This window comes from Euleptes europaea, chromosome 11, assembly GCF_029931775.1.
Source record: "Euleptes europaea isolate rEulEur1 chromosome 11, rEulEur1.hap1, whole genome shotgun sequence".
Lineage (NCBI taxonomy): Eukaryota > Metazoa > Chordata > Lepidosauria > Squamata > Sphaerodactylidae > Euleptes > Euleptes europaea.
The window spans coordinates 77,659,641-77,679,615 of record NC_079322.1 but is presented as its reverse complement, the minus strand read 5'-3'; the positions used below and the strand labels follow the sequence as shown (position 1 = coordinate 77,679,615).

The window sequence follows — 19,975 nt, the reverse complement described above, 5'->3', positions numbered from 1 at the left end:
AGTAGCCATGGATAGCCCTCTCCTCCATGAACATGTCTACTCCCCTCTTAAAGCCTTCCAAGTTGGCAGCCATCACCACATCCTGGGGCAGGAAGCTCCACAATTTAACTACGCATTGTGTGAAGAAATACTTCCTTTTCTCTGTTTTGAATCTCTCACCCTCCAGCTTCAGCAGATGACCCCGTGTCCTAGTATTATGGGAGAGGGAGAAAATCTTCTCCCTGCCCACTCTCTCCATACCATGCATAATTTTATAGACCTCTATCGTGTCTCCCCTTAACCGCCTTCTTTCCAAGCTAAACAGCCCTAAGCATGTTAACTGCTCCTCATAGGGCAGCTGCTCTAGTCCCTTGATCATTTGGGTTGCTCTTTTCTGCACCTTCTCAAGCTCTGCAATATCCTTTTTTAGGAGTGGTGACCAGAACTGTACACAGTATTCTAGGGAAGGGGCTCCAACCTCTGATCTTTGGAAGGGTTTCTGCATCTTTTCTGGCCCTGCAATATAGGATTTTTTCTCTCTCTCTGCCGCGGCGATCAGGATTCCACCTCCTCTGCACGGTGCCTCGAAATGCGCAGATAAAAGGGCTCTGGCTTTATTAGCAGCGTGGTGTGTGGCTTCCTAACCCGCGGGGAGGGGGGGGACTCCGCCAGCCTCCGCGCCACACACAAAGGGACTTTGATGAGGCCGCACCCTCTCCCGTGGCATTCCCAAAAGGCAGCGCTCTGGTTTAACAGGTCTTCTGGAGTCCAACATGTGGAGAGCCAGGCAGGAAGAAACGGGGCTCAGGCTAGGAGAGCCGGCGCTTCATTGCCCTTGAACCAGAGGCTCGAAATCCCCTCCCGACCTAATCCACAGATCTTCTGCCTTCTCAAGTTTCCACACACACGTCTGGGGGTCACAGCTGTCTGGCCCCTTCGTAGTAGACGGTCATCCTGTATGGTGTCAGGGTAGCAGAGCATTTGGAGAGTTAGCACAGGATCTGGCAGTCCTGGGTTCAAATCCCTTCTATACCGTGAACCTCTGGGCCAAACTAGACATTCGCTTCTCTAAAGGGTAGTGTCTGGGTTTCCTGGACCCAACTTGGTTTCCCAGCCTCCAGGGGGTGGCTGGAGATCTCCTGCTATTACAACTGATCTCCAGGCGACAGAGATCAGTTCACCTGGAGAAAATGGCCGCATTGAGGTCCCTCCCCTCCCCAAACCCCGTCCTCCTAAGGCTCTGCCCCAAAAGCCTCCCGCCAGTGACGAAGAGGGACCTGGCAACCCTACCAATGAAACAGTGTGGTGTAGTGGTCAGAGTGTCGGCCAGCAACTAGTTTTTTTCCGGGCGGCCATCCTGAGGCAGGGACAGGGATTGGCAGACCCCCTTGGGGTTCCTTTTCAAGGGAGCCGTCAGTCCATATTGCATCGCCCGGCTCTCTCTCTCCCTCTGCACCCCCCTTCTGGTTTCCAGGTTGGCCACTCAGAGAGGGCTGGATTTGGCCCCCGGCCTCCGGTTTCCGATCTGACAGCTGGTTTCCTGCTAGAGCAACGGCTGCGGATTCTGGGGAACAGGTTGTTCGTTTCGCCTGGCCTGGAGAGCAGGTTTAAAAGCCCAACTCTGGCAGCAGAGCACAAGCCCGGGGCATCCAGGCTTGGTCAGAAAGTGCTCCTAACCCCATTGTGGTTTCAGGCCTGACCCAGGGCTAGCCTGATCTTATCAGATCTCAGAAGCTAAACAGAGTCGGCTCTAGTTAGCACCAAGGAAGTCCAGGGTTGCTATGCAGAGGCAGTCAACGGCAAACCACCTCTGAACGTCTCTTGCCTTGACCTGGATGGGCCGGGCTAGCCTGATCTCATCAGACCTCAGAAACGAAGAAGCGTCAGCCCTGTTTAGTACTTGGATGGGAGACCACCAAGGAAGTCCAGGGCTGCTACGCAGAGGCAGGCAATGGCAGACAACCTCTGCTTGTCTCTTGCCTTGGAAACCCTCTGGGGTTGCACTAAGTCGGCTACGACTGGGGGCCTGGGGCTATCATATAGTTAGCATAATGATTAATCCTGGCCTTGTCCGTAGGCAAGACTGAGGGTGGTCTCCCAAGGTGTTTACGGGAGAAGGTGATGAGAAAGTGGAATTCATTAAGGCTTGCAGGTCACCAGGAGTTCAGCAAGCCTGAACGGCATGAGTCACACTTTGCATGCTCACTTCTCAGATTAGGTCAATTGAGTTTCTGCAGGATCTAAGGCCTGGGATTGGGCCCTTTTGGTAAACTTCCCTTCTTGCAGAGGAGAAGACCCCCCACCCACCCACACACCCACAAACACAGACCTTTATTGGCATAATTACGATGTCACCCACACACCCCATAGAGATGGCATGGAACTGAGCATTGACTTGATTGCTACCTGCAAATCATCCAGCATCTCCATGATCCATGAGCACTAGAAACTTGACAAAAGTTGGCCATAGGTTGCCCCTACATGAATGAGCCTGGGCGAATCTTCCGCCCCAAACTGACAATTTCTGCTTTTCTGGCAAACAGGTTTCTGGGATTGGTTTCCCTTAGCGAAGGAGGATTCCAATGTGATCCTCCTTTGGAATCCTGATAGGAAAGGGCAAGCCATACTTTGCAGGATCAGGCGCGGTGGAGCACTATGCTCGACTGCAGTCCTGGATTCAAGTCCAGCAGCACCAACAAGATTTTGGGGGTATAAACGTTCGCAAGTCAAAGCTCCCTTCATCAGATACCCTGCAATCCTAGAAATAATCTATCACATTTGTATCCTGTTCAGCCAGACTAATGTACACAGGGCAACAAACACAGCTCTCCCCTGCACATTTTGTCCTCGCGATAACATTGTGAGGCAGTTTAGCTTGTGAGAGACTGATTTTCTCCATTGGGACATTCTAACCATTACGCACCACAATGTGAGGGCAAAATAAAGGACGGGAGAACAAAATAAGCCACTTTAGGTCCCCATTGGAGGAGGAGGAAGAAGAAGAGGAGGAGTAAGAAGAGGAGGAGTAAGAAGAGTGGGTTTTTATATGTTGACTTTCTCTACCACTTAATGTAGAATCAAGCCGGCTTACAATCACCTTCCCTTCCCCTCCCCACAACAGACACCCTCTGAGGTAGGTGGGGCTGAGAGAGTTTGGAGAGTACTGTGACCAGCCCAAGGTCACCCAGCAGGCTTCATCTTACAATCTTACAATCTTACATCTTACAATCTTAAAGCCCAAACAAGCCTGAGTAAAGGCATGGTACTTCCATACATGCCATCAGAAGAAGAGTTGGTTTTTATACCCCAATTTTCTCTACCTTTTAAGGAGAATCAAATCAGCTTGCAATCACCTTCCCCTCCCCACAACAGACACCCTGTCAGGTGGGTGGGGCTGAGAGAGCTCTAAGAGAACTGTGACCAGCCCAAGGTCACCCAGCAGGCTTCATGTGGAGGAGTGGAGAATCCAACCCGGTTCTCCAGATCAGAGTCCACCGCTCCAAACCACTGCTCTTAACCACTACACCACACTTGGAGAAATACCGGGTGATTTGGGGGGACAGAGCCTGAGGAGGGTTGGGGAGGAGCGTGAACTTCAATGAGGTATAATGTCATAGAGTCCACCTTCCAAAGCAGCCATTTCCTCCAGGTGAACTGGCCTCTGTGGCCTGGAGATCTGTTCTAATAGTGAAAGATTTCCAGCTACCACCTGGAGGCTGGCAAACCCAATATTCAGAGATGGCTTAACTTTCTTTGTTCGGGCAGGGGGCAAGGAAAGGTGATGCTGTATTTATCCCCCAATTGCTAGAATGATGGAGAAGAAAAAATAACTCTTTTTCGAATCTACCTGGACTAAAGGGCTGCTTTGGAGGGTGGACTCTATGGCATTATACCCTGCTGAGGTCCCTCCCTTCCCCTCCCCAAATCCCACCCTCCCCAGGCTCCACCTCCCAATCTCCAGGAATTTCTCAACCTGGAGTTGGCAACCCTAGCAAGAATCCATCCTGGCTTCTCGGTCCAGAGAATCCCGGACCAAAACAGAGTTGGAGAAGCAAGCGAGCAGACACACTCGGGTGACTGTTTCTTCCCCGTCTCACCATTGGGGTACAAACATCACACGTCCTTCTCCACTTATGCCAGCGTGGCGTAGTGGTTAAGAGCAGCAGACTCTAATATGGGGAACCGGGTTGGTTTCCCCACTCCTATACGTGAAGCCTGCTGGGTGACCTTGGGCCAGTTACAGTTCTCTCTGAACTCTTTCAGCCCCACCTACCTCACAAGACGTCTGTTGTGGGGAGAGGAAGGGAAGGAAATTGTAAGCTGGTTTGATTCTCCTTAAGAGGTAGAGAAAGTTAGCATATAAAAACCAACCCATCAGTAAACCAAAAGGTGTGGGGAAATAGAGGGAAGTAGGGAAGTAATGGGCACAGGTAGCCCCCTCCTCCATGAATCTGTCCTCTTCCCAGTGTGATGTAGTGGTTAAGAGCAGTGGACTCTAATCTGGAGAAGCAGGTTTGATCCCCCACTCCTCAACATGAAGCCCACTGGGTGACCTTGGGCCAGTCACAGTTCTCTCTGAACTCTCTCAGCCCCACCTACCTCACAGGGTGTCTGTTGTGGGGAGAGGAAGGGAAGGAAATTGTAAGCTGGTTTGATTCTCTTTAAGAGGTAGAGAAAGTCAGCATATAAAAACCAACTCTTCTTCTTAAGGCTGAGTGTGTGAATTGAGGTCTGAATGGAACCTGCAGGACTTTGTGAACGGCAGATCAATCTCTTTCTGCCGGGGTGGGGGGGGAAAGCTCAACTGGGATGTGGTGTTGGAAGTCCCTGCCAAGGAAACCTCAGAACCTGCAACCTGTTGGCACCGTTGTGTGAACACGCCCCGAGCAAAAGCGGATGAGGAGGAGTCAGATAGAGCAGGGAGATGACAGCCGCTCGGTCGGGAGAGACTTTGTTCCGCCCAAAGAATGGGATGCGCTCCAGGATCCCTCGAGGAAGATAAATGTAGCATTTTCACAATGTGGCAGCCCAGGCAGAGGGCTCCAAATTTTGCTTCTTGTGTTCGTGGCCAATATTTCTACAACAACCCTGTGAGGTAGTTCAGTGGTATTATTCTCAGATAGCAGATGGGGGAATGTTGCAGAGACACAGAAGCCTACTTAAAGCTGCATAAAGCTCACGGCAAAGGTGACATTGGAAGCAGGGACCTCTAAGCCAGGGCCCAGTTAAGACCAGCTGAGGCCCTGAACTAGGTCATAAGAACATAAGAAAGGCCCTGCTGGATCAGACCCAGGCCCACCAAGTCCAGCAGTCTGTTCGCACAGTGGCCAACCAGGTGCCTCCAGGAAGCCCACAAGCAAGACAAGTGCAGCAGCACCATCCTGCCTGTGTTCCTCCGCACCCAAAATAATAGGCATGCTCCTCTGATACTAGAGAGAATAGGTATGCAGCATGACTAGTATCCATTTTTACTAGTAGCCATGGATAGCCCTCTCCTCCATGAACATGTCCACTCCCCTCTTAAAGCCTTCCAGTTTGGCAGCCATCACCACATCCCGGGGCAGGGAGTTCCATAATTTAACTATGCGTTGTGTGAAGAAATCCTTCCTTTGATCTATTTTGAATCTCTCGCCCTCCAGCTTCAGCAGATGTCCCCGCGTCCTGGTATTACGAGGGAGAAAAGCTTCTCTCCCTGTCCACTCTCTCCATACCATGCATAGTTTTATAGACCTCTGTCAGGTCTCCCCTTAACTGCCTTCTTTCCAAGCTGCTTAAACATGTTTAAAAATCACCAAAGCATTACCCTTCCCCTAAAATGGCAATTTAGTCATTGTAAGGTATTTTACCATTCACCAGTGGTAAAGCGTCCCGTCGCAATGTGGTACTTCTGGGAGTCAACCTGGTAGCGACATAAGCACATTGTGCGTGGGACACTCTGAGCAGCCTGCGGGATTGGTGGGCAATTGCCCACCGGTTCCGGCAACCTGGCACCCCTACCTTCCTCTGAGAATCAAAAACGAGAGGTTGTTGTTTTCTTCCCAGCGTAGGTGAATAGAAAGCTCTTGCTTGGAGCCCCACCTCTCCATTAATTCCAGAAGGACGGCTGCGTTAGTCTGTTGTAGCAATGTTAAAGAGGAGTCCAGCGGTACCTTGAAGAATAACAAAACGTATTCCAGCAGAACCTTTTGTGAGTCAGAGTTTGATCTTCAGAAATGATCTCTGGTTCAGGGACACTTAAGCTGCAATACATTTTGTTAGTCTATAAAAGGTACCCTGGAACTCTTTCAAACTGCTCCAGTACCATCCCCAGCCATGCTGGAAAATCTTGGGCTCTGCCCTGCGGCTCCAAATCTAGATCTACTCTGCCTAGGGTTGCCAACCTCCAGGTGGTTATACAAAAAAATCAGCACGTATGACCAAATTACCAATGCGAGTGTATTATATACAATTCCAATGCAATTCAAAAGGTATAAATTTCAAAATACAATTCCGTATACACATAGTCACATTGCTTTTGCTATGCCAGTTTTATCAAGTTCCAGCGTTATCAAAACAGATAACGCACCACGTTGTCAATCATGAAGACACTGGATTCCAACTATTCAACAGAAGATGGGCTTCCGGTATAGTCCCATTTCGCTTGTAGCTTCATCAATATTGGAAATCTTGTTGTGCCAGCAAATTTGGTGCTTATTCTACAAAATATACAAACATTTTGCTCTGCTCTCCCACATTCTACATATCCTGATATACAATTATCTTACAATTCTCTTAAAGAGACAAACACATGCCTATACCACACCAACACCAGAACAAGCTTGTTAATTTGATTCCTCAACCTCAGGGTGGTGGCTGGAGATCTCCTATTACAACTGATCTCCAGGTGACACGGATCAGTTCACCGGGAGAAAATGGCTGCTTTGGCAATTGACATTGAAGTTAATGACATTGACTTGAATCGATTACATTGAAGTCCCTCCCCTCTCCAAACCCCGCCCTCTTCAGGCTCCCCACCCCCAAATCTCCAGGCATCTCCCAACCTGGAGATGGCAACCCTGACTCTGCCCCCTGCCCTTCATGTTGCATTTTTGATGTTAAGAACTGGCGCCTCTCGTCACATTTAATTTCTCTCCTCTGTATCCCAAATTCTGTATCCCAAATAGGGTCGCCATGAGTCGGAAGCAACTTGACGGCACTTAACACACACATCCCAAATTCTGTTGCTAGAAGAATTCCCTTTTCTCAACCATGTGCCCCCCCCTCAAATCCCTACCCCCACATAAAGCTGGTGATCCTTTCCCTGAAACAAGCAGTAGACCAGCAATAACTAGTGTGTTGAGCCTGGGCAGGAAGGCGGGGGGTGGCTGAACTTTCCCCCTGGCTTAAGGTGTACCTGGCTGGACGATGGGGCTAGCTAATACCCACTGTGTCACCCTAAGGTAATTCATTCTGTACCCAGCCTACCAATCAATCGCACACAACCCATAGTTAAATTGTGGAACTCCCTGCCCCAGGATGTGGCGATGGCTGCCAACTTGGAACGCTTTCAGAGGGGAGTGGACATGTTCATGGAGGAGAGGGCTATCCATGGCTACTGATCAAAATGAATACTAGTTATGATGCATGCCTATCCTCTCCAGGATCGGAGCAGCATGCTCATTGTATTAGGTGCTGTGGAACACAGGCGGGATGGTGCTGCTGCAGTCGTCTTGTTAGTGGCTTCCTAGAGGCACCTGGTTGGCCACTGGGTGAATGGACTGCTGGACTTGGTGGGCCTGGGTCTGATCCAGCAAGACTTTTCTTATGTTCTCTCCAGGATCAGAGGAGCATGCCTATTATATTAGGTGCTGTGTAACACAGGCAGGACAATGCTGCTGCAGTCGTCTTGCTTGTGGGCTTCCTAAAGGCACCTGGTTGGCCACTGTGTGAGTAGAGTGCTGGACTTGGTGGGCCTGGGTCTGATCCAGCAGGGCCTTTCTGATGTTATGTTCTTAATCAGTATTCAAGAGAATAGCCCAAGCATTCTCTTGGATCTTATTGTTGGAACCCCAGAGGGAAGACTCTATGGCATTATACCTGGATGAAATCCCCTTTCTGCTTCCCCTCCCCCCATTCTGCAGTGGTCCAGTGCAGAATTTTACCACCTCTTTGTGTAAATGTGCAGATTGGCTCCGTTCAGCCGAGAGCTATTGAATGGACAGAGACATGTGGACTGGCCGCCGCTGACGATTCTCCTTTCTCCAAAGAGGAGTTCCTGAATGAAAGGCCTCCTCCTGTGGAGCCTGATCTTATGTGTGTTTACTCAGATGTAAATCCCGCTGCGTGCAATGGAATTTATTTCCAAAGGAGCGTTCCTGGTACTGTGTCCTCAGCCTCAGAATACACAGAGGGAGAGAAAGAAAGCTATTTCCTTTGCCTCCACTGCAAGACAAGAAGAAGAAGAGCTGGTTTTGATATGCCGACTTTCTCTACCACTTAAGGGAGAATCAAACCGGCCTAAAATCAACAGCCTTCCCTTCCTCTCCCCACAACAAACACCTTGTGAGGTAGGTGGGGCTGAGAGAGTTCAGAGAGAGCTGTGAGTAGGCCCAGGTCCACCTCTCTTAACCACTACACCATACTGACTCTCTATAATAGGCTCATTATAATACGTTGTCAACTCCAAGTTGGGAAATTCCTGGAGATTTGGAGTTGGTGCCTCAGGAGGATGGAGTTTGGCAAGGGGGGGGAACACCTCAATGGGGTAGCCCACCCTCTCAAGCTGCCCTTTTCTCCAGGGGAACTGATCTCTGAAGTCTGGGGTCCAGTTATAATTCCAGGAGGTTTCCAGCCCCCACCTGGAGGTTGGCAACCCCACTTCATAATTATGGAAGGCCGAACACAAGCAGAGGTTCTGGATGCTCTGGGAGGGGCCATTATCAGCAACCCCCATCAATCTATGTTCAGCTCCGAGCATTTTTGTATAAAAATGAGAAATGCATCTGCCCCCCCCAAAAAATTCATTAAATATTTCCTCCGCCCCCTTGCTGTTCCTTCCAGAGAAAAATCCCCCTCAGCTCAAAGTCACAGCTAATAAGAATAGAAAATATTTTGCCATGCAATGTTAATTACCCTCCCCAGGAAGTATGGGGGGGGGGATAAAGACAACTTTTATATGGCCTGACCACATAATTGCAGGGGCTGGCAAGGGAAAAATGTTAATACCAGACTAGGAAAAATGTGTTCCGCATTAATCCGGACATGAAACTCCCTGGAAATACTGAATGAATGAACGCAGGAATTGTGTCAGCCGTCTTCTTTCTCGCACACGGGCGATTGCCAAGGCTTAATCTGAGCCAGGCCCAAACCTGCGAAGAGCTGCAGAGAGGATCTCTTTTATTGGGCCAGCTGGAAGATTTAAGATGGAGGAGCTTGTCATCCAGATAGATCACAATGGGTAGCCATGTTAGTCTATCTGCTGGTGGTGCAGTGGTTAAGAGCGGTGGTTTGGAGTGGTGGACTCTGATCTGGAGAACTGGCTTTGACTCCTCACTCCTACATATGAAGCCAGCTGGGTGACCTTGAGCAAGTTACAGCTCTCTTAGAGCTCTCTCAGCCCCACCTACCTCACAAGGTGTCTGTTGTGGGGAGGGGAAGGGAAGGTGATTGTAAGCCGGTTTGAGTCTCCCTTAAGTGGTAGAGAAAGTCGGCATATGAAAACCAACTTCTTCTAGCAGTAGAAAAAAGCAAGAGTCCAGAAGCACCTTAAAGACTAACAAAATCTCTGGTAGGGTATGAGCTTTTGTGCGTCGCAGCTGTGGCTCAGCTGTGACTCACTGTGGCCTATGGCTCAGAGGTAGAGCATCTGCTTGGCATGCAGAAGGTCCCAGGTTCAATCCCTGGCACCTCCAGTTAAAGGACCAGGTGATGTGAAAAACCTCAATTAAGTTCCTTGAGAGCTGCTGCCAATCAGAGCAGACAATACTGACCTTGATGGACCAAGGGTCAGATTCAGTATAAGGCAGCTTCATGTGTTTGTGTGTTCACGAAAGCTCATACCCTACCAGAAATTTTGTTAGTCTTTGAGGTCCTACTGGACTCTTGCTCTTATTTTCCAGATATTTGCCATCATACTGGGCTGGTCAGAGGTCCTACGTACTTGCATAAGAAGAGCCCTGCTGGATCAGACCAAAGTCCCACCAAGTCCGGCGTTCTGTTTACACAGTGGCCAACCAGGTGCCTCTAGGAAGCCTACAAGCAGGAAGATGGCAACAGCGTCCTCCCGCACCTGTGGTCCCCAGCAACTGATTTAAAGAAGAATTGGTTTTTATATGCCAACTTTCTCTAACACATAAGGAAGAATCAAACTGGCTTACTATCACCTTCCTTCCCCACCCCACAACAGACACCCTGTGAGGTAGGTGGGGCTGAGAGAGTGTGACTAGCCCAAGGTCACCCAGCTGGCTTCATTTGTAGAAGCAGGGAAACAAATCCAGTTCAACAGATTAGCCTCCACCACTCATGTGGAGGAGTGGAGAATCAAACCCGGTTCTCCAGATCAGAGTCCACTGCTCCAAACCACCGCTCTTAACCACTACACCACTCTGGTAGAGGCAGACTACCTCTGGTAGTACCATTTTTCTGATGAAAAAAAAACAAGCCTGGGTCACAGCCAGTTTGCCTGAGGCTACTCTCTCAGTGCCCTGACCTGGATGGCCCAGGCTAGCCTGATCTCGTCAGATCTCAGAAGCTAAGCAGGGTCAGCCCTGGTTAGTATTTGGATGGGAGACCACCAAGGAAGTTCAGGGTTGCTGTGCAGAGGAAGGCACTGGCAAACCGCCTCTGTTAGTCTCTTGCCATGAAAACCCCCAAAAGGGGTTGCCATAAGTCGGCTGCAACTTGAAGGCACTTCACTCACATACACCCTCTCAGGAGATGCGCTCATTTCCAAAGGTTGGTAGTGTATCGGAAAGAGACCGTGTCAGAGTAGGCCCTGGGATTAAAAGCCACATTCCCCCAGAAAACCCAATGGGCGACCTCAGACCATTCACTGGCTCTCCGCCTAATTCATCTCACAGAGTTGTGCAAAGCAAATGGAGAAGGCCTGTCTACACATGTGCTCCTAAGGTCTTGGTAGGCAGGCCAGGAGAAATATGCACCCACTCGACGGCTCATGCATGATCGGGCCAGGATCTCTGCACTAGGCTACGCTGTCTCCCCGGTGCCAAGTTCACAGATACTTTTAAAGACAGCATTCCTCGTTGTTCAATTATTCCAGTGCTTCAAGGCTGAGAGCAGAATGCCCACCCTTGCGAAGCAACACAGAGCGGAGGGATATAAATTCATGGGGGTTTTTCATTCACAGATGAGAATCATCAGGAGTAGCTGCTGCAGGTAAGGAGAGAGAGAACACGTGCGGAGAATTTTGGAATCCTCTGATCCAAACTGCTGCAGGGAGGGGAGATCCAACACACGTGGCAAGGAAAATTGCCGACCACAATGGGGAAAATAGCCAGAAAGGCTTTGCAGGGACTCAACAATCTAACAGTGTACTTCCCAGACTTTTTCTGTCGAAGTCCAATGATCTAAGCGCTAGACTGCCTTTACTTTGCACTTAACAAGAAAGATTTCAGAAAGATGTAGACAAACTGGAACGTGTCCAGAGGAGGGCAACGAAGATGGTGAGGGGTCTGGAGACCAAGTCCTTTGAGGAAAGGTTGAAGGAGCTGGGTATGTTTAGCCTGAAGAGGAGAAGACTGAGAGGGGATATGATAACCATCTTCAAGTACTTGAAGGGCTGTCATAGAGAGGATGGTGCCGAGTTGTTTTCTGTTGCCCCAGAAGATTGGACCAGAACCAACGGGCTGAACTTCAATCAAAAGAGTTTCCATCGAGACATTAGGAAGAATTTTCTAACAGAGCGGTTCCTCGGTGGAACAGGCTTCCTCAGGAGGTGGTAAGTGCTCCTTCCCTGGAGGTTTCTAAGCAGAGGCTAGATGGCCATCTGTCAGTAGGCTGATTCTATGACCTTAGGCAGATGATGAGAGGGAGGGCATCTTGGCCATCTTCTGGGCATGGAGTAGGGGTCACTGGGTGTGTGTGGAGGAGGTAGTTGTGAAATTCCTGCATTGTGCAGGGGGTTGGACTAGATGACCCTAGTGGTCCCTTCCAACTCTATGATTCTATCATTCTAAGAAAAGGCTCCAAATGTCACATTTTCTGACCACATGAAGTGCGCAGATTGGAATATTGTTGCATTCTTTTGCACATTTCCCTGTTTCCGGTAGTCATGGGGTGGGACAGACAGCCATGCAGATTGCAGGAGGAGAAACGGGTGCCAGTGAAATGGGAAATGCAGCAGTCACCAAAGATATGCCCCCTGCTGGATGAGACCCACGTCTGTCCTTGTGGTTTCTAGCTGCCTCTGGAAATCTCAGCCAACAGACTATGGAAGCAATGTTCTTACTCGGTCATCCCTTCTCCGCATCCAGCATTCAGGGGTATACTGCTTCAGTACATGGAGGTTCCAGGTAGCTATCATGGCTAACAGCTATAGTTGTCTTTATGTTTTTGAATGTTTATTTTAGCTCTGGTTTTCATTGTTTTAATGCTGTGGTTTTTGTTTTTCATGGGATTAGGATGTGATTTTATTAGGCATTTGGGGAGGGGTGGTGGCTCAGTGGTAGAGCATCTGCTTGGCATGCAGAAGGTCCCAGATTCAATCCCTGGCATCTCCAGTCAAAGGGACCAGGCAAGTAGGTGATGTGAAAGATCCCTGCCTGAGATCTGGAGAGCTGCTGCCGGTCTGAGTAGACAATACTGACTGTGATGGACCAAGGGTCTGATTCAGTATAAGGCAGCTCCATGTGGCCATGTTTTTCATTGGTCAGCCACCTTCGTGACCCTGGAGGGCAGAACAGCGGGGTATAAATTTTGCAAATAAATAAAAAGTTTTTTTTTAATTGATAAACGCACATTCTATGGAGTTATCTAACCTTTTTCTCTCTTTAAAAAAATGTCTACATTAATGAACATTACTCCATCTTGGGATAGTGAGCTGTGTAAATTGAATTATTCATGAGGCACTCCCTTAAGGGGTTAAGACTGCTTATTGCTTTTCTAAAAATGTCAGCAATCAGGGATACGGATTTCAATTGCAATATGCAGCCGCAGTGGGGCCTTGGAGCCTTCCCAAGTGAACTTTCCCACGGAAGACAATGTCCTTTGAAGATCCTGTTTAAGGATGCTCACAGGAGAGTGACAATTAAGCCACAGGAAGGAAGTCCCAGCAGCGGCTCTCTAGGCGCATGAAACAGTGTGGATGATTGTGCTTTGAGTCAAAAGTGGCATGCACCTCCAGGAACGCCAGGGCTGTTCACACGGGATCTCTCCCTCTTCCCTCAAGGTAATCAGGGCAGCATGGGTAGATGGCTTTAAAAGGGGGCTACACAGATTCAGAGGATGGGTCCATAGAGGGCTCCTATCCATGACAACTAAAAGGAACTGCCATCGGTCCAATTTGTAGGGTTGCCAACCTCCCGGTGGTGGCTGGAGATCTCCCGCTATTGCAACTGATCTGCAGGCGATAGAAATCAGTGCTCCCGGAGAAAATGGCTGCTTTAGCAATTGGACTCTATGGCATTGAATCATAGAGTTGGAAGGGACCACTAGGGTCATCTAGTCCAACCCCCTGCACAATGCACGGAATTCACAACTACTTCCCCCCCACCTCCATGCCCAGAAGATGGCCAAGGTGCCCTCCCTCTCATCATCTGCTTAAAGTCATAAAATCAGCATTGCTGACAGATGGCCATCTAGCCTCTGCTTAAAAACCTCCAGGGAAGGAGAGCTCACCACCTCCGGAGGAAGCCTGTTCCACTGAGGAACCACTCTAACTGTTAGCAAATTCTTCCAAATGTCTAGAAGTCGCTCCCCTCTCAAAACCCCAACCTCCTCAGGCTCCACCTCCAAAATCTCCAGGTATTTCCCAACCCGGAACGGACCTGGAAAAGAAGCTAGCAGGGCAGGCAAAATTATATGCTGGTGGTCCATGTGACAGTTGCCTGCAAACAGGGCCTGGAAGGGGCAGTGTCTCAGTGGTAGAGCATCTGCTTGGCATGCAGAAGGCCCCAGGTTCAATCCCCGGCATCTCCAGTTAAAGGGACCAGGCAAGTGGATGATGTGAAAGACCTCTGCCTGAGACCCTGGAGAGCCGCTGCCGATCTGAGTAGACAATACTGATTTTGATGGACCTAAGGTCAGATTCAGTATAAGGCAGCTTCATGTGGCAGGAAAGGCTAAATGTGTTAAGCTATGATCTATGCGGTCCTGTATTTGAATTATAGTATAGTTATAAGGCAGACATTGTTGAGAAAAATCTGGAGTTGGAAATCTGAGGAAGGCAACGTCCGACCCCTTTCACAATGCTCTGTCGATTTACTTCCACGCCCATCCCCACAAGCCCTGTGGAAATGAAAGGGAGCTGTGTTTGCACAGGAGAACTTCCCTCTGGATTGGCAGGATCCTACGTGTATTCAGCTTCTGGAAATCCAAATCTAGAGGATAATGTTGGATTTTAAAAAACAACAACAGGGATTACTCCCCGATCCTTAAAATGTGTGGATATTTTTTTAACCAAGTTTTCGTACAAATGCATCTCCTCTTCACCCTGAAAACTACTTAATGTGAATTTGCAAGACAATTTCATAGTAATATTACATCACTAGCAATAATCCAATGTACTGAAAAAGTGACACAGAAATGAAATAACAGATGCATCCAACCCAAAGTCTGTGAAAAGTGCTGTTGGCTTTTGGTCTTGTCCACAGCGATCCGTCTTTGTTTAAAACTAGACATTGCAAAATGAATAGCGTTTTTTTTTTTTTTGCTCTGTCGCTAGTAGTGTTCTTTAGAGGCCATGTATGTATCATCACTTCTGAAGGGTAACCTGCTTTTGCGTTTCCAAAGGGCCCCCTGTCCGGTAGCCCAAATCCACAGGAGTCTTGTAGCGCTTTAAAGACAAACATAATTGTATTTCGGCCTTAGTTTTTGTGGAAGAGAGCCTGTTTCTTTGGCTACAATGAAAAGTGCGGCTGTAGTGCAAGAAGGCTTATGGTGGCATTAGAAAAAAAGGTTGCTCTTTAAGGTGCCACAAAACTCCTGCTGAATTGAAATTCAAGAGGACTTACTTCCAAGTAACTGGAAGCATTTCCTTTCTGCTCTAATCCAGCTGATTAAAATATGCCTTGGACCCTTTGCATCCTTTACACACATTCTTTGCAACACCCCTCCCACCTTCTGACCAGGATGTAAAGACAGCGATTCGCCTCTGATGAAGGGCGCTTTGCCCCTCGAAAGCTTATACCCCCAAAATCTCGTTGTTCTCTAAGGGCTACTTGACTCGAATCTAACTGTTCTATTGCAGACCAACACAATGAGGTGTGGGGTCTGGAGACCAAGTCCTATGAGGAAAGGTTGAAGGAGCTGGGTATGTTTAGCCTGAAGAGGAGAAGACTGAGAGGGGACATGAGAACCATCTTCAAGTACTTGAAGGGCTGTCATAGAGAGGATGATGCCGAGTTGTTTTCTAGAAGGTCGGACTAGAACCCACAGGTTGAAACGCTGATTCAATGACCTTAGGCAGTTAATGAGAGGGAGGGCACCTTGGCCATCTTCTGGGCATGGAGTCACTGAGGGTGCGGGTGGGGAGGTAGTTGTGAATTTCCTGCATTGTGCAGGGAGTTGGACTAGATGACCCTGGTGGTCCCTTCCAATTCTATGAACTATCATCTGAAACTATCTTCCAAATAACTGTAAGATTGCAGACAGAATGCAGTATTAAGACCGTGGTAATGGTAGGGGCCATGGCTCAGTGGCAATGCATCTGTTTGGCATTCAGAAGGTCCCAGGTCCCATCCCCTGCATCTCCAGTCAGTGGGGAGGGGATGTGGTTCAATAGTAGAGCATCTTCTTGGCATTCAGTAGGTCCCAGGTTCAATCCCTGGCATCTCCAGTTAAGAAGAAGAGTTGGTTTTTACACCCCGATTTTCCCTACCTTTAAGGAGTCTCAAACTGGCTTACAATCGCCTTTCCTTCCTCTCCCCACAACAGACACCTTGTGAGGTAGGTGGGACTGAGAGAGTTTGGAGAGAACTGTGACTAGCCCAAGGTCACCCAGCAGGCTTCATGTGGAGCCAGGGGAATCAAATCCTGTTCTCCAGATTAGAGTCCGCCACTCTTAACCACTACAGCACACTGGCGCTCTATAGAGGACAGGGCAGTAGGTGAAAGGCCTCCGCCTGAGTCCCTGGACAGCTGCTGCCAGACTGAGTAGACAATACAGACCTTGAAGGATCGATGGTCTGACTCAGTAGAACAGTTTCATGCGGAGTAAGCCCCACTTAATAAATCTAAGTAGGATTCTAAGCAGACCTGTTTAGAAGAAGAAGAGTTGGTTTTTATATACTGACTTTCTCTACCACTTAAGGAAGAATCAAACCAGCTTACAATCACCTTCCCTTCCCCACAACAGACACCCTGGAAGGTAGGTGGGGCTGAGAGAGCTGTGACTAGCCCAAGGTCACCCAGCTGGCTTCATGTGGAGGAGTGGGGAGACCAACCCGGTTCACCAGATTAGCCTCCGCTGCTCATGTGGAGGAATGGGGAATCAAACCCGGTTCTCCTGATCCGAGTCCATTGCTCCAAACCACTGCTCTTAACCACTATACCACACCGCCTCTCTTAGGATGGTATTGTGAACCACGCAACAGCCCTGTGAGGTAGGTCACTTCTAATTCTCATTCTGCAGTTAAGGAGCGGAGCCAGAGAGAGCTTACGGCCCACCTGAACTTGGGGGGGGGGGGAGTCACCCCTGTCCTCTGTCCCCTTAGGCCCTCTCTTATTCCACACTTCTTTGAAGTGGAGTCCCTTTGCTTCCTTTCCGCCTCCTCAATCTCACATCTTTAAAAAATTAAACAAAGTTAGATTGCATGATCTTTGGGGCATTATTCTGAAAAGAAGTATGCGCTGATGTAAACAACCGCTCCAGCACAAAGGGAGCATCGCTGCTCTGCATTTTGTCCTGAGGGATCTGGAGTGACTCACCCCCTTCCTTGTGTATGTGCATGGGGGCGGTGGTGGGAAAGAATCATACATTAACCGCCCTAACTCAGAGATCTCCATTCCGACTCTTCTCTGACAAAGGGAGCTTTGACTCTCAAAAGCTTTTATACCCTGAAAATCTCACTGGTCTCTAAGGCGCTCCTGGAATCGAATCTTGCCGACTTGGTGCCAAGTTGTTTTCTGTTGCCCCAGAAAGGTCGGACCAGAACCAACGGGTTGAAATTAAATTAAAAGAGTTTCCATCTAGACATTAGGAAGAATTGTCTAACAGTCCAAGTGGTTCCTCAGTGGAACAGGCTTCCTCAGGAGGTGGTAAGCTCTCCTTCCCTGGAGGTTTCTAAGCAGAGGCTAGATGGCCATCTGTCAGCAATGCTGATTCTATGACCTTAGGCAGATCATGAGAGGGAGGGCACCTTGGCCATCTTCTGGGCATGGAGTAGGGGTCACTGGGGGTGTGGGGGGAAGGTAGTTGTAAAATTCCTGCATTGTGCAGGGGGTTGGACTAGATGGCCCTGGTGGTCCCTTCCATCTCTATGATTCTCCTGCAGACCAACAGGGCTATCCTCTGAAAGTAACCACCCTGACCGTAAGCTTGGCTAATGTAAAAGGTAAGCATCTATCACCTTAAGGGAGCTTGTCTTTACATACCCTACGGTTTGCAAGACAGCAAAGTTTTGAGTCTGACCCGGGTCCGAATCTCCACTCTCTCGTGAAGCTGCGTGACCTTCAGCCAAGCACACGCTCTCACCCGCCTACCTTGCAGGATTGTTGCGACAATAAAACAGAGACCAACCAAGTGTATGGTTTCAACTTGCTTGGAAGATAATGGGGGGAATTAAAATATTATTCAAGAATTATATGAATAATATATAAATTGCATTATTAAAATGTGAATAAAATATTATCTGAAGGTGGACCATATCCGCAACGGCTCTGTTTTCACTTTATCTTACTCTAACTACCCTCTACTCAATGTCACATCCAGGACGCTTCAGAAGTGTGAAAACTTCAACCAGGTCAAGAGAGTGTTGAGAGTTAGGTTGCTGAAGTTCACGACCACTGTGTGGACATACACAGAATTTGAACTCGGCTCCAAGCTCACCTTTATGCACAGGGGGCCCTCATGAGGATTCACAAGCATTCGTTTGAAGCAGGAAGTGCTATTTTGTGCCCTATAACCACTGTTTGAATTCAACCCAGATACGTGCTGGGACACAAAATAGCCCTAAAGCCAGATTCTTACCCCAAGGAAGCTGCTTGTGGCTACGGCCATGCATTCTGCATATGCTCAGAGGCACTCTGACACTTTCATCGCTTCTTCACCACTCCCAGACTAAGAGTGCAATCCTATCCAGAGTTACTCCAGTCTAAACTAATTGAAATTAACGGGATCTGACTGGAGTAACTCTCTTTAGGATTGTACTGTAAACTGTGGAACTCAAAATAGGTCCCTAGGGCCATGCATTCTGTATATACTCAGAGGCACTCTGACACTTTCACATGAAGCTGCCTTCTACCGAATCAGACCCTTGGTACATCAAATTTCAATTTCATTAACACGCCACCCGTCTCAGACTAAGCATGCAATCCTATCCAGAGTCACTCGTCTAAACCAATTGAAATTAATGGGATCTGACTGGAGTAACTCTCTTTAGGATTGTACTGTAAACTGTGGAACTCAAAATAGGTCCCCATGGCCATGCATTCTGTATATACTCAGAGGCACTCTGACACTTTCACATGAAGCTGCCTTCTACTGAATCAGACCCTCGGTCCATCAAATTTCAATTTCATTAACACCCCGCCCGTCTCAGACTAAGAGCGCAATCCTATCCAGAGTCACTCCGGTCTAAACCAATTGAAATTAATGGGATCAGACTGGAGTAACTCTCTTTAGGATTGTACTGTAAACTGTGGAACTCAAAATAGGTCCCTATGGCCATGCATTCTGTATATACTCAGAGTGACACTTTCACATGAAGCTGCCTTCTACTGAATCAGACCCTTGGTCCATCTAATTTCAATTTCATTAATACCCCACCCGTCTCAGACTAAGCATGCAATCCTATCCAGAGTCACTGCGGTCTAAACCAATTGAAATTAATGGGATTAGACTGGAGGAGCTCTCTTTGGGATTGCACTGCAAACTCCGGAATCCGGAATAGTTTCCGCGCTTGAGTCCTACCTCGGATTAAAGTCCGAGGGTTGCTACCCTCGCCACCTAATTTGGAAAAGGCCCCGATCCCACTCAACCCCAGTCACCCAACGGCCAAGGCAGCCTCCGCGAAGACCTCTGCCAAGCGCGAGGCCCTCCCAGCGGGCTTCCTCGGGAGCAAGGCGGCCCCGGGCCCTCCTCCTCCTCCTCCAGCCCCGGGAGAGGCGCGGGCTGGGCGGCCCCGTTCAGACGCCCGGGCGCGAAAAGCGCTCCATCCCGCCGGGGCCGCGGCCGGCGCCCTTCGCCCCCGAGACCCGCCGCCCCCAGGACCCAAGGGGCAGGGAGAGACCCACCTCCGCAGCCAAGAGGGGCAGCAGCCAGAGGCCCGCGCCCCGCAGCAGCGCCCGGGCCAGTTGCATGTCCGTGGCAGCCGCGCCTCGCCGCTCTCCTCCTCCTCCTCCTGCACCGAGTTCAAGGCAGCACAACTCTCCGGCCCCCAGCAACGCGCAACTCGGTCTTCGTCTCTTTTTTTTTGTTGCAAAAAAAGGCAGGCAGCCTCCCTTTCTTTCTTTCTTTCTTTCTTTCTTTCTTTCTTTCTTCCTTTCTTCCTTCCTTTCTTCCCTTCTGCCGTCGCGCCTCCTGGCCAAACGGCCTTTTCCAAGAAAACCAAAGTTTCCCCCCAAGTTCAAGCAATGGGGACAAACCGGGAAGGGAGGCTTTTTTTGGGGGGGGGGGTGTTCG

The 19,975-nt window shown here is 49.1% G+C and overlaps 1 protein-coding gene across 1 annotated transcript in view; it reads right to left on the bottom strand.

Annotated features, from left to right (window-relative positions):
- The window catches only part of LOC130484250 (tumor necrosis factor receptor superfamily member 16-like), a 42,668-nt gene extending 23,015 nt beyond the window's left edge, over positions 1–19,653 (bottom strand). The window contains exon 1 of the mRNA XM_056857151.1: positions 19,588–19,653. Within this exon, the coding sequence (XP_056713129.1) occupies positions 19,588–19,653 (66 nt within the window). The remainder of the gene's footprint in view (positions 1–19,587) is intronic.
- Positions 19,654–19,975: the final 322 nt, after the last annotated feature.